The sequence below is a fragment of the Nesoenas mayeri genome (genome assembly GCF_963082525.1).
Source record: "Nesoenas mayeri genome assembly, chromosome: 37".
In the NCBI taxonomy this organism is placed as follows: Eukaryota; Metazoa; Chordata; class Aves; order Columbiformes; family Columbidae; genus Nesoenas; species Nesoenas mayeri.
The window spans coordinates 179,334-192,845 of record NC_137578.1 but is presented as its reverse complement, the minus strand read 5'-3'; the positions used below and the strand labels follow the sequence as shown (position 1 = coordinate 192,845).

The window sequence follows — 13,512 nt, the reverse complement described above, 5'->3', positions numbered from 1 at the left end:
AGCGGTGGTCGGAAAAAGCCGAGCGGTGGTCGGAAAAAGCCGAGCGGTGGCGGAAAAAGCCGAGCTGTGGCCGGAAAAAGCCGAGCGGTGGTCGGAAAAAGCCGAGCGGTGCGGGAGAAGACGAATGGTGTCGGGAAAAGCCGAGCGCTGTGGGGAGAAGTCGAATGATGACGGAAAAAGCCGAGCGTGCTCCTTCGCCTCCTCGGCGAAAGGCGGCGGAAATTGCCGAAGGTGAACGGGAGGCGGCGGTAACGCCCGAAGAGTGCCGAGGAGGTGAGGGGAGGACGAGTCCACTTCAGCGGGAGGTTGAGGGGGGGGAGTTGTGCAACTGAGCGCGCATGGGGAGTTCCCCAGACCGAGCTAAGCGGCTGTAACCCCCTCTGTGGAGATGAAACGGCTGGAAAACCCACTCGAGATGGTTCTCCCGTGGGGTCGCGGGCGTGGGGTCGCGAGGTTTTCTGTGTCGGGATGTGAATCCCCCCCCCCGCGGTGATGTGAGCGGTGCCGGGTGCCGCGCTTGCCTTTGCGCGGGCCGCCAGGGGGCGCTGCCGCCATTCCCCGCCCCGACCCCCACCGCCCGGGTCTGTGAGGCGGCGGTTCGGGATGGTGGAGAAAGACGAGGGCGGCCCCGGCGGCATCAGCGAGGAGGAGGCGGCACAATATGACCGGCAGATCCGCCTGTGGGGGTTGGAAGCCCAGAAGCGGTCAGTGAGACTTGTTGTGGCGGCGGTAGAAGCCGGAGAACGGGACCCTAAAGGGGCTTGTGGGGGCCATAGAGCCTTGGAGGGGGCTCTGGGGGGGCGCTGTAAGGGAGAGTTGGGCCTTGGAGAAGCTTTTGGGGGGACCCTGGAGGGGGTCGAGGGGTGATTCTGTGGGACCAGTGGCCTGTGGGGGCCCTATAGGGGCTTGGCAGGGCCCCTATAGGGGCTTGTGAGGGCCCTATGGGAACTTGAGGGTCCTATAGGGGCTTGTGAGGGCCCTATGGGGGCTTGTGGGGTCCTGTAGGGGCTTGTGAGGGCCCTATAGGAGTTGGGGTGGTCCTATAGGTGCTTGTGAGGACCCTATAGGAGTTGGGATGGTCCTATAGGAGCTTGTGAGGGCCCTATAGGAGCTTGGGGGGCCCTATAGGGGCTTGTGAGAGCCCTGTGGGGGCTTGGGGGGTCCTATAGGTGCTTGTGAGGGCCCTATAGGAGCTTGGAGGGGGCTTATAGGGGCTTGTGAGGGTCCTAAGGAGCTTGGGGGGGCCCTATAGGGGCTTGTGAGGGCCCTATAGGAGTTGGGGGGGCCCTATAGGGGCTTGTGAGAGCCCTATAGGTGCTTGGGGGGGCCCTATAGGTGCTTGGGGGGGCCCTATAGGAGCTGGGGGGGGCCCTGTAGGGGCTTGTGAGGGCCCTATAGGAGTTGGAGGGGCCCTATGGGGATTTGGGGGAGCCCTATGGGGATTTGGGGGAGCCCTATAGGTGCTTGTGAGGGCCCTATAGGGGCTTGGGGGGTCCTATAGGGGCTTGTGAGGGCCCTATAGGAGTTGGGGTGGTCCTATAGGTGCTTGTGAGGGCCCTATAGGAGTTGGAGAGGCTCTATAGAGGCTTGTGAGGGCCCTATAGGAGCTTGGGGGGGGCCTATAGGGGCTTGTGAGGGCCCTATAGGAGTTGGAGGAGCTCTATAGGGGCTTGTGAGGGCCCTATAGGAGTTGGAGTAGTAGGCCCTATAGGGGCTTGTGAGGGCCCTATAGGAGCTCAGGGGGCCCTATAGGGGCTTGTGAGAGCTCTATAGAGGCTTGGGAGGGGCCCTATAGAAGTTGGAGGGGCCCTACAGGGGCTTGTGAGAACCCTATGGGGGTTTGGGGTGCCCTATAGAGGCTTGGGGGAGCCCTATAGGTGCTTGTGAGGGCCCTATAGGGGCTTGGGGGGTCCTATAGGGGCTTGTGAGGGCCCTATAGGAGTTGGGGTGGTCCTATAGGTGCTTGTGAGGGCCCTATAGGAGTTGGAGAGGCTCTATAGAGGCTTGTGAGGGCCCTATAGGAGCTTGGGGGGGCCTATAGGGGCTTGTGAGGGCCCTATAGGAGTTGGAGGAGCTCTATAGGGGCTTGTGAGGGCCCTATAGGAGTTGGAGTAGGCCCTATAGGGGCTTGTGAGGGCCCTATAGGAGCTCAGGGGGCCCTATAGGGGCTTGTGAGAGCTCTATAGAGGCTTGGGAGGGGCCCTATAGAAGTTGGAGGGGCCCTACAGGGGCTTGTGAGAACCCTATGGGGGTTTGGGGTGCCCTATAGAGGCTTGGGGGAGCCTATAGGGACTCGTTAGGACCTCATAGGTTTGTATAGGAGCTTGTGGCAGGTCCTATAGCGGCGGGGGGGGCTCCCCTGCAATGTGTAGGGAGCCTTCTAATGTAAGGGAGCCCTATAGAAGCTTGGGGGGGGGGCTATAGGAGCTTATGGAGGGTCCTATAGGAACATGAAGTTTTTGTTGTCCAAGGTGAGTATTTTAGTGTCCAATGTGAATTTTGGCAGCCGGGTGAGTGTTTTGAGCTCCCAGTTGGTTGTTTCGTTGCCACACCTGAGCGTTTCGCCTCATTTTTCCTATAAATGTCCCACCCCTCCGTATTTCTTCATATCTGACCATCATTAAACCCGGTTTATCCGCAGGTTACGAGCGTCCCGGGTGCTGCTGGTGGGGATGAAAGGACTCGGAGCCGAAGTGGCCAAAAACCTCATCTTAGCGGGAGTCAAAGCTTTAACCATGTTGGACCATCAACAGGTGAGACGGTTACAAATCTCCCATAATAACCATTTTTTTGGGGGGGGATAAATACTCTTTTTGGGGTCAAATATTCCAATTTAACCCTCTCTGGTTGCTTTTCCCGCCCCGAAAAGTGCACAAAAAGGTGAATTTGACTGTTTTCTCCAATTTTAGGTCTCTCCGGAGGACACACGCGCTCAATTCTTGGTCCCCGCCGGCTCTTTGGGCCGTAACCGCGCGGAGGCGTCGCTGGAGCGGGCACAGAACCTCAACCCCATGGTGGACGTCAAAGCCGACCCCGAAAACCTGGAGAGCAAACCCGAGGAGTTTTTCACCCAATTCGACGCCGTACGTGTTCGTTCTCTTCGCTAATTGGTGGATTTTGGGGACAGTTTTCGCGCCGTCGCCGCCAATTTTCGCGCTGTCGCCGCCGATTTTTGCGCCGCGCTCGCGGATTTTGGGATAGACAGGCGCCACGTTTTAAAAATGTGCATTTTAACTTAATTCCCTTGTCATTTCCACCCAAATTATCCCCAAACGGGCCGCGCCGCTTCCGTTAATTATCCCCAGAATAAAGGCGGGCGAAGGAATTAATTGATAATTATCCCCAGCGTCGCAACCCGATGTGAATAAAACAAATCTACCTGGAACTAACCCAGAAAAAGGGGTAAAAAAGGGGCTAAAAATCCCAATTTCCCCCCCTCAGGTGTGTTTAACCTGTTGCTCCCGCGACGTGATGGTGAAAATCAACCAGATTTGCCACAAAAACGGCGTCAAATTCTTCACCGGCGACGTTTTCGGCTACCACGGTTACATGTTTGCCGACCTGGGCGAGCACGAGTTTGTGGAGTGAGTTGGGAAATCTGTTCATTTTGGAGCTGGTTTTCATTTGAATTTGATATTTTGCTGGTTTTAAATCAAGATTTAAAAGGTTTTTTGGATTTAAATTTGCGTTTTGAGATCTTAAATCTTTCCAATTTTGAAGTTTTTTATCGTTCTGTAGGGAAAAAACCAAAATCACCAAAGTCAACCCGGGTGTGGAAGACGGACCGGACACCAAAAAAGCCAAATTGGACTCATCCGAGACCACGATGGTGAAAAAAGTGAGTGAAAAAGCCCCCAAAACCCCAGCCTAAGTTTAAGTTTAAGCGCCCTTGTCCTATTGCATTGCCTGGGAGAAGAGCCCAACCCTCACCTGGCTCTGACTTCCCTTCAGGTAGTTCTAGAGAGGGATGAGCTCAGCTCTAAGCCTCTTGTCCAGACTAAACAAGCCCAGCTCCCTCAGCCTCTCCCCATGGCACTAAGCGCCATGTCTAGTCTCAGTTTAACAACCTCCAGGGCCGGTGAGTCCAGCACCTCCCTGGGCATGGCCTAAGTTCCTAATATCAAGCCTAAACTTAAGTTTAAGCGCCCTTGTCCTATTGCATTGCCTGGGAGAAGAGCCCAACCCTCACCTGGCTCTGACTTCCCTTCAGGTGGTTGTAGAGAGGGATGAGCTCAGCTCTAAGCCTCTTGTCCAGACTAAGCAAGCCCAGCTCCCTCAGCCTCTCCCCATGGCACTAAGCGCCGTGTCTAGTCTCAGTTTAACAACCTCCAGGGCCGGTGAGTCCAGCACCTCCCTGGGCAGGGCCTAAGTTCCTAATATCCAGCCTAAACTTAAGTTTAAGCGCCCTTGTCCTATTGCATTGCCTGGGAGAAGAGCCCAACCCTCACCTGGCTCTGACTTCCCTTCAGGTGGTTCTAGAGAGGGATGAGCTCAGCTCTAAGCCTCTTGTCCAGACTAAACAAGCCCAGCTCCCTCAGCCTCTCCTGTCCTGGATCCAAAATGGCGTAGTCGGCAGGAGAAGGGAAGTGATGCTCCCCATCGGTGAGGCCACACCTGGAGTATTGTGGTCAGTTCTGGGCCCCTCTGTTCTGGAAAGATCTAAAAGCGCTGGAGCTCAACATGAGCCAAGAGTGCGGCCAAGACGGCCAATGGGATCCTGTCCTGCATCCAAAATGGCGTAGTTGGCAGGAGAAGGGAAGTGATGCTCCCCATCGGTGAGGCCACACCTGGAGTATTGTGGTCAGTTCTGGCCCCCCCAGCTTAGGAAAGAGATTGAGGTGCTGGAGCGGGTCCGGAGAAGAGCAACAAGACCGGGGAAGGGACTTGAACCTATGGGGAGAGGCTGAGGGAGCTGGGCTTGCTTAGTCTGGACAAGAGGCTTAGAGCTGAGCTCATCCCTCTCTAGAACCACCTGAAGGGAAGTCAGAGCCAGGTGAGGGTTGGGCTCTTCTCCCAGGCAATGCAATAGGACAAGGGCGCTTAAACTTAAGTTTAGGCTGGATATTAGGAACTTAGGCCCTGCCCAGGGAGGTGCTGGACTCACCGGCCCTGGAGGTTGTTAAACTGAGCCTAGACATGGCGCTTAGTGCCACGATCTAGTCAACAGGCTGGAGTTGGACCAAGGCTTGGCCTTGATCTCTGAGGGCTTTTAAGCCCAGCTTATCCAGATCCCTCCGCAGTCGACCCCCCTCCCAACTTGGTGTCGCCATCATGGCCTCAATCTCCTCATCTAAATCATCAATAAAGACCCAACAGCGCCCCCTGGGGGACCCCACGAGTGACCCACCCCCCGTTAGGCTCAGCACCATTTACCAGCACTCTGGACCCGGCCCTCCCGCCATTTAACCCAGCAGAGAATCGCGCCGATTCCCATTCCAGACGCCGGATACTCCGTTAAACCCAAATTAACGCCGCCGAGGGTAATTAGTGCTGATTAATTGCTTAATTCCCCCGCAGCGCGTGGTTTTTTGCCCACTGAAGGACGCTCTGGCCGTGGATTGGAGCGGCGAGAAGGCGAAAGCGGCTCTGAAACGCACCACGCCGGATTATTTCCTCCTCCAAGGTAAATTTTACCGGAATCCCCGCTTTTTTCACCCAAAATTTTGCTCCAGTTGCGCCCGCACCCAAAATTCTGAATTAAACCGCGATTTCCCCCATTTTTTTAAACATTTTGCTTCTAATTTGGCGCGTTTTACGATAAATACAGTAGGTAAAATCCCGCCATTTTGGTGGCGCCGCACGGGGCGTTTTCCGCCCCGTTTTTGCCTATTTTTTCCCGTTTTCTATGGATTTTCACCCAAATTTCGACCGTTTGGAGGTTGACGCTTTTATTTTCTCATTTTTTTCCCAGTTCTTTTGAAATTTCGGGCGGAAAACGGGCGGGATCCTTCGCCCCAAAGTTACGCCCAAGACGCCGAATTGTTGCTCCGGATGCGCCGCGACGTGTTGGACGCGCTGGGGGTCGGCGCCGATTTGTTGCCGGATGAATTTGTCGGGTGAGAAACCCAAATTTGGGGGAAAAAATTGCAAATTTCGCCAATTTTAACAAATCCCAGCAAATTTGGAGGGGAAAATTTGATATTTTTACCAATCCCAACAGTTTTTTGAGGTAAAAATTCAATATTTTAGCAAATCCCAGCGAATTTGGAGGTAAAGATTTGGTGTTTTAACCAATTCCAGAAGCGTTTTGGGGTAAAAATTTGGTGTTTTAACCAATCCCGGAGGATTTTTGAGGTAAAAAATGGGTATTTTAACAAATCCCAGAGGATTTTTGAGGTGAAAATTCCGTATTTTAGCAAATTCTGAGGTAAAAATTTGGTGTTTTAACCAATCCCACCAGCATTTTGAGGTAAAAATTACATATTTTAACAAATCCCAGCAAATTTTGAGGTAAAAATTGGGTGTTTTAACCAATCCCAGAGAATTTATGAGGTAAAAATTTGGTATTTTAACAAATCCCAGCAAATTTTTGAGGTAAAAATTACATATTTTAGCAAATTTTGAGGTAAAAATTTGATATTTTAACCAGTCCCACCAGCATTTTGAGGTAAATATTTGGTGTTTTAACCAATTCCAGCAGCATTTTGAGGTGAAAATTTGGTATTTTAACAAATCCCAGAGGATTTTTGAGGTAAAAATTCCATATTTTAGCCAATTCTGAGGTAAAAATTTGATATTTTAACCAATTCCAGCAGCATTTTGAGGTAAAAATTTGGTGTTTTAACCAATCCCAGCAGCACTGAGGTAAAAATTTGCTCTTTTAACCAATCCCAGCAACATTTTGAGGTAAAAATTCAACATTTTAACCAAACAACCAATTGGGGGGGGTGGCCAAATTTCCTCTTTTAACCAACCCAACCTCTTTTTGGGCTGAAACGTTGATTTTTACATTAAATCCCATATTTTGCAGCTATTGCTTCTCCGAAATGGCTCCAGTGTGCGCTGTGCTTGGGGGCGTCTTAGGCCAAGAGGTTGTTAAGGTAATTAAAGGGGGGGTTAATTTGGGGGGGATCTTTGCGCTCCCTCCCCCCAAAACCCACAATTTGGGGCATTTTGGGCCCTTCCCAACCGATTTTAAGGGTTAATTTTTTGGGGTGACCCCCAAATTGGGTGATATTGAGTTGTTTGTGGTGTGTCCCCCCCCCAGGCCCTGTCCCAGCGTGACCCCCCCCACAACAACTTCTTCTTCTTCGATGGTATCAAAGGCAACGGGATCGTGGAGCGTTTGGGCCCCGGTTGAACCGGGGGGGGGGGGGCAGGTTTTGGGGTGACCCCCCCCCAAAAGGGAATGGGTGAAGTTTGGGGTGCAGGCGGCACCCCCGGGTTTGTCTTTGGGGGAGGGGGGAAGGGGGGGTTTGGGTTAATAAAGTGTTGTTTGTATAATGTGGTTTGGTTTGGGGGTGGGGGGGGAGGTTGGGTGAACCCCCAAACCCCATGGACCCCAAACCACAGGGACCCCCAAACCCCAGGGACCCCCAAACCACGGGGACCCCCAAACCACAGGGACCCCAAACCACAGGGACCCCAAACTTTGCACCCCCAAACCCCATGGACCCCAAGCCCCATGGACCCCAAACTCTGCACCCCCAAACCCCATGAACCCCAAGCCCCATGGACCCCAAACTCTGCACCCCCAAACCCCATGGACCCCAAACCACAGGGACCCCAAACTCTGCACCCCCAAACCCCATGGATCCCAAACCACAGGGACCCCCAAACCACAGGGACCCTAAAGCCTCTGAACCCCCAAAACCCATGGACCCCAAACTAGGGACCCCCAAAACCCATGGATCCCAAACCACAGGGACCCCCAAACTGCACCCCCAAACCACAGGGACCCCAAACTTTGCACCCTCAAACCCCATGAACCCCAAACCACAGAGACCCCAAACTCTGCATCCCCAAACCCCATGGACCCCAAACCCCATGGACCCCAAACCACAGGGACCCCAAAACTCTGTACCCCCAAATTCCACAGACCCCAAACCCCATGGATTGCAAACCACAGGGACCCCCAAACCACAGGGACCCCAAACTCTGCACCCCCAAACCACAGAGACCACAAACCATGGACCCCAAACCCCATGGAGCCCAAACCCCAGGGTCCCCCAAACTCTGCACCCCCAAACCAGGGACCCCCAAACCCCATGGATCCCAAACCAGGGACCCCAAACCACAGAGACCCCAAACTCTGTACCTCCAAACCCCACAGACCCCAAACCAGGGACCCCCAAACCCCATGGATTCCAAACCACAGGGACCCCAAAGCCTCTGAACCCCAAACTCTGCACCCCCAAAACCCACAGACTCCAAACTAGGGACCCCCACAACCCATGGACCCCAAACCACAGGGACCCTGAACTCTGCACCCCCAAACCCCACGGACCCCAAACCCCACAGACCCTCCCCCCCCCCCTCCACCCCCAAACCTTATGGACCCCCCAAACCCTATAGACCTGAAACCCTATAGACCTCCCCCTGCACCCTCAAACCTTATGGACCCCAAACCCTATAGATCTCCCCCTGCACCCCCAAACCTTATGGATCCCCAGCTCCTATAGAGCTCCTCACACCCTATAGACCCCCCTGCACCCCTAAACCTTATGGACCCCAAACCCTATAGATCCCCCCGCGTACCCCCAAACCTTACGGACCCCAACCCTATAGACCCCAGACCCTATAGACCCTCCCTGCACCCCCAAGCTTTATGGACCCCAAACCCTATAGAGCCCCCCCCTCGCACTCCCAAACCTTATGGACCCCAAACCCTATAGAGCCCCCCCCGCACCCCCAAGCCATATGGACCCTTAACCCTATAGACCTCCCCATGCAACCCCAAACCTTATGGACCCCCAGCTCCTATAGATCCCAAACCCTATAGACCCCCCCAACCCAAATCTTATGGACCTACAGCCCACCCCCCAAAACCCTATAGACCCTCCCCAACCCCTATAGATCCCCCAACCCCTATAGATCCCCCAACCCCTATAGATCCCCCCCCAGCGCCACTTTCCGCCTTCTCCTTCAATTCATTTTATTGAAAAGAAACGTACAAAAAAACTCACTGATCACATATATACATCTCCCATCTTCCCCTATATACACCCCCCTGGCCCTATATACAAGCCCCCCTTCTATACATCCCCCCCCCAACCCCTATATACACCCCCCAGCCCTCTATATACACCCCCTCCCTTATATATAATATACACCCCTCCCCATTTATACACAGCTCCAACATATACAATATATACATTGCTTCCCCCAGCGGGGGCTGCGATCACAGCAGGACCATATAGAGGAGGGTCAGGGGGGTGTGTGTGTGTGTCCCCCCCATCCCATATACTAATTAATAAATTAAATAAATAGCTAATTAATTAACTCCCGCGCTGCCTGCAGGTTGTAGACGGCTCCCAACAACTGCGAGACCAAGCGGTACAGGTGACCCCAAAATACGCCGCCGCGCCGCTCCCGCTGCTGGAAAAAGGCCTTCGTTAGCGTTAATTAACGAGGGGGGGTGTTAATTAGTAGGGGGGTTCATTAATGGGGGAGGTTTTACATCCCCCCCTTCTCCATTGGCTCCCAGCTGCTGTTTATAGGGGGTAAGGTAGAGGGTTGGTGTGATGCAAACGAACCAGCGGCAGCTTTTTGTTAATGAGAAGGGGTTAATTAACTTGGGGACACCCCCCTTAAATTGTGGGGTGACCCCCCTTTGAAATTTTGGGGTCCCCCCCTTTAATTTCGGGGTTTATTTGGGGGGAAACCCCTTAAATTTGGGGGGAACACCCCCCTCTCCATAACATGAATAAGGTGAAGAAGGGGGGGGAGCTTGGAGATTTTGGGGTGTCCCCCCCAATTTAGGGGTTTCCCCCCCCCAATTTGGGTGCACCCCACTTTATATTTTGGGGTTCCCTCCTTTAATTTGGGGGTAAACCTCGTCAATCTTGGGGTAACGGTCCCTTCAGTGACACCAGGAATAGGGGGGGAGGGAGATGGGGGATTTTGGGGTGCCCCCCCCCAAAATACATCCCATGGGGAGCCCCCCCAATTTAGGCCTGTCCCCCCTTACATTTTGGGCTGTCCCCCCTTAAATTTGGGGGTAAACCCCTTAAATATTGGGGTGCCCCCCCAAAAATAACCCCCAACAAGAGGGAATAACAATGAGGATGGAGCGAGGGGGTGTGCACGATTTTGGGGGTTTCCCCCCACTTTAAAGTCCCCCCCTCAATTTTAGGGTGTCCCCCCTTAAATTTTAGGGTGTCCCCCCCTTTTTGGGGTGTCCCCCCCCCAATTTTGGGGTGTCCCCCCCCCATACCTGCTGTTCATAGGAGCTTTGGAACGCGTCTCCCAAGCGGCGCAGCCGGGCACCCAATTCCCTTTCGGGGCCGGGGGGGGCCGGGGGGAGGTGACCATTGGGGACAATGACACCGCCCCCCCCCTCGTGGGTGTCCCCCCCCTCGTGGGGTTCGTCCTGCGTGGGGGGGAAGTCACCTGGGGGGGGGGACACAACAAAAATGGGGGGGGGGGGGGGGGTTAGTTCAGTGTCTGCTGCCCCACTCAGGTCTGTTCCAAGTGGGGTTTGGGGGGGGGAGTCACAGGGAGGTTCCACCATTCAACAAACACGGGGGGGGGGCGGGGAGGGAAGTGGGGTATTGACCCCCCCCATACCAGGGGTATAGGGACCCCCCCATGTGTGCGTGGACCCCCCCCACGAGTGGGAGAGCCCTCCCTGGGGGTATAGGGACCCCCCCACGTGTGCGTGGACCCCCCCACGAGTGGGAGAGCCCTCCCCATAGGTATAGGGAGCCCCCCCATGAGTGCAATGACCCCCCACGAGTGGACCCCCCCCCCACCCCGTGGATATAGGGACCCCCCGATGAGTGCAATGACCCCCCACGAGTGGACCCCCCCCCCACCCCGTGGATATAGGGACCCCCCCATGAGTGCAATGACCCCCCCACGAGTGGACCCCCAGCCCCCCCCGTGGATATAGGGACCCCCCCCATGAGTGGGAGACACCCACCCCCCCCAAGTATAGGGACCCCCCCCCCCCACCGTGGGTGCCTGGACCCCCCACGAGTGGGGACCCCCCCTTCCCTTTGGATATGGAGACCCCTCCATGTATAAAGATCCCCCCCCCCCCATTTATAGGGACCCACAGTTATAGGGACCCCCCCCCGTGGGTTCGACACCCCCCCCACGGGTAACTGGACCCCCCCACGAGTGGGAAACCACCCCCCCTGGGTATAAAGACAACCCCCCCACGAGTGGGAACCCCCCCCATGGATATAGGGTATAAAGATCCCTTGCCGTTTATAGGGACCCCCCCCCACGAGTGGGAAACCGACCCACTGGGTATAAAGACGCCCCCCCCGCCCCGCCACGAGTGGGTGCCCCCCCCCACGACTCACCATGGGCAGCAGCGGGGGGGGGGTCCACCCGTCCCACAGCCGTAAAAGCCGCAAGGGGCCGGGATGGGGGGGGCCGGGGCGTCCCCGGGACACGCGCAGCTCAGACGGGGGTGACGCCGGCGTGGGAGGGGCGGGACACGCGTGGGGGCGGCGGGGGGCGGCCCCCCCCGGCAGGCGGGATGCGGCGCCCCCCCCGCGCCCCCCCCGCAGGCAGGAGGCGCAGGCAGGGGGGCTGGGGGCTCCCCGACGGTCCCTTCCCGTAGCGGTCTGGCCATCGCACCCGGGGGGCTCTGCGTGGGGTGGGGGGACACGAGTGGGTTAGAGATGGGGGGGGTGTTGTCCCGTGATGTGTGTGTGTCCCCCCCCCCACCATAGGGCGCTGTGTTTTCCCGCGCCCACCAGGGGGAGTCGTGGGGAGCGGGCGGTGTTTGTAAACAAACCGGGCAGCGACCCGAGACGGCGCCGACCCCCCCCCCCCCCCCACGGACACGCGTGACACCCCCCCCCCCCCTTATACCCCCTTATATACCCCCCCCACATTACACCCCTACAACCCACGCACGGGACAACCCACGTGGAGGGGTGGTGTCTCCGCGCACCCCCACACCAAACCCCCCCTACCCTCGTGTGTCTCTCACGGATCCCACGCGCGACGGGGACTCCACGAAGACACCCCCCCACCCCCCCCCCCCCGGCTTCACTAAACACCCCACGGGTCTCTCTTCCACCCCCCCCCCATCGTGGACACCCCACGTCTTCCTCACCCCACCCCCCCCCCTCTCCCCCCCCCCACCCCGCGTGATTCCCCATCCCCACCCACGCGTGATTCCCCCTTCTCACACCCCAAATCCACCCTACAAGGGGGAACGGGGGGGGGGGGGTGTCCACGACCCCCCACGCGTGTCCCCCACGGGGGCGCGTGCCCCCACGCGTGTCCCCCTTTCCCCCTCAACAATGTCACGCGTGGGGGTGCGTGTCTGTGTGTCCCCCCCCCCCCCCCCCCCCAAAACACTCACAGCTGCTGCATGAACCGGGCGGGGGAACCGGGAACGTCGCGATCGGGCACCGGCTCGCGGGCTCTGGCAGGCAGGGCCACGCCCCTCCCGTGACGTCACCCCGCAGGCCACGCCCCCCCGCTCCCCCCCCCCCCCCCACCCCTACAGGACAAGTTCGGGCTTGTGCGGCGGGAAACTCCCAATTCCCCCCCACCATGGGGGGGGGGGGGCGGGGGATTTTGGGGGGGGCGGAGGGTGCGCCCCATATATTCATCCCCCCACCTTTGGTCCCCCAAATGTTTCACCCCCACGCGTGGGGTCCTGGGGGTTCGGGGAGTTTGGGGAGGGGGGGGGTGCGCCATTGGGTCCCCAAATGATCCCCCCCCCCACCTCATGGGGAGTCCTGGGTTGGGGGGGGGGGGGGGAGGTTTTTGGGGCTAAGGGGGTTGCGCCTTATGCCCCCCCCCTAAATTCTTCCACCCCAGTGTCCCAAGTCTGGGGGAGTTTGGGGGAGTTTGGGGGGGGGCCCCCCAAGTCTTTCCCGCCTCCCCTTGGTCCCATTCGGGACAGTGGGTGCTGAGTGTGGGGGGTGTCACCCCGACCCACCCCACCAGCGCTCACAGTCCGTGGGGTTCCCCCCATTCCCCAGGGGTTCCCACCCCCCCCCTCCATGTGCTCCCCCCTCCCCCCTTCGCGTGGTTCATTCCCCCCCCCACCATCACGCGCGGGGAGAGGGGGCGGGTCCCGGGGCGGCCGCAGCCAATCAGGAGCCGCCGCCGCCGCCGTTTCCAGGGGAAAAGTTTGGGCGCCGCCGCCGCCGCCTCCTCCCCGGTAACAGCGGGAAGGGGCCAACCAGGCGCCGCCGAACCGGCGAATCCCCGCCCGGTGCCCCGGGAGCCCCCCAAAACACCCCCCCCCCCACCCCCACGGCCTTTGCCCGGTAACACTCCAGGCCCCCTAGGCACTGACATTTGACCTTTGACCTCTGGTCACCCCGCCCCTCCCTCCGGCCGCTCCCCCCCCCCCCCAACCCCGTGTATGCACAC

At 57.5% G+C, this 13,512-nt stretch overlaps 1 protein-coding gene and 1 long non-coding RNA gene across 3 annotated transcripts; one reads left to right on the top strand and one right to left on the bottom strand.

Moving 5' to 3' along the window:
• Positions 1-36: 36 nt before the first annotated feature.
• Positions 37-7,300, top strand: SAE1 (SUMO1 activating enzyme subunit 1; the record flags this gene model as incomplete). 2 transcript variants are annotated; one of them, XM_080361710.1, is made up of 9 exons in its annotated part: positions 37-273; positions 2,642-2,753; positions 2,910-3,083; positions 3,442-3,584; positions 3,739-3,838; positions 5,518-5,623; positions 5,912-6,056; positions 6,971-7,040; positions 7,208-7,300. In XM_080361710.1, the coding sequence occupies exons 2-9, from the start codon at positions 2,673-2,675 to the stop codon at positions 7,298-7,300; spliced, it is 912 nt and encodes a 303-aa protein (XP_080217836.1). In that variant the 5' UTR covers positions 37-273; positions 2,642-2,672. The 2 variants fall into 2 exon arrangements, with proteins under 2 accessions (XP_080217836.1, XP_080217835.1); XM_080361709.1 differs by lacking the exon at positions 37-273 and adding an exon at positions 594-704.
• A 2,143-nt stretch (positions 7,301-9,443) lies between these two features.
• Positions 9,444-12,541, bottom strand: LOC308051336. The gene is made up of 4 exons (XR_013923458.1): positions 12,488-12,541; positions 11,472-11,761; positions 10,376-10,551; positions 9,444-9,537 (listed from the first exon to the last, which is right to left on the bottom strand). It is a non-coding gene; the product is annotated as an uncharacterized lncRNA (long non-coding RNA).
• Positions 12,542-13,512: the final 971 nt, after the last annotated feature.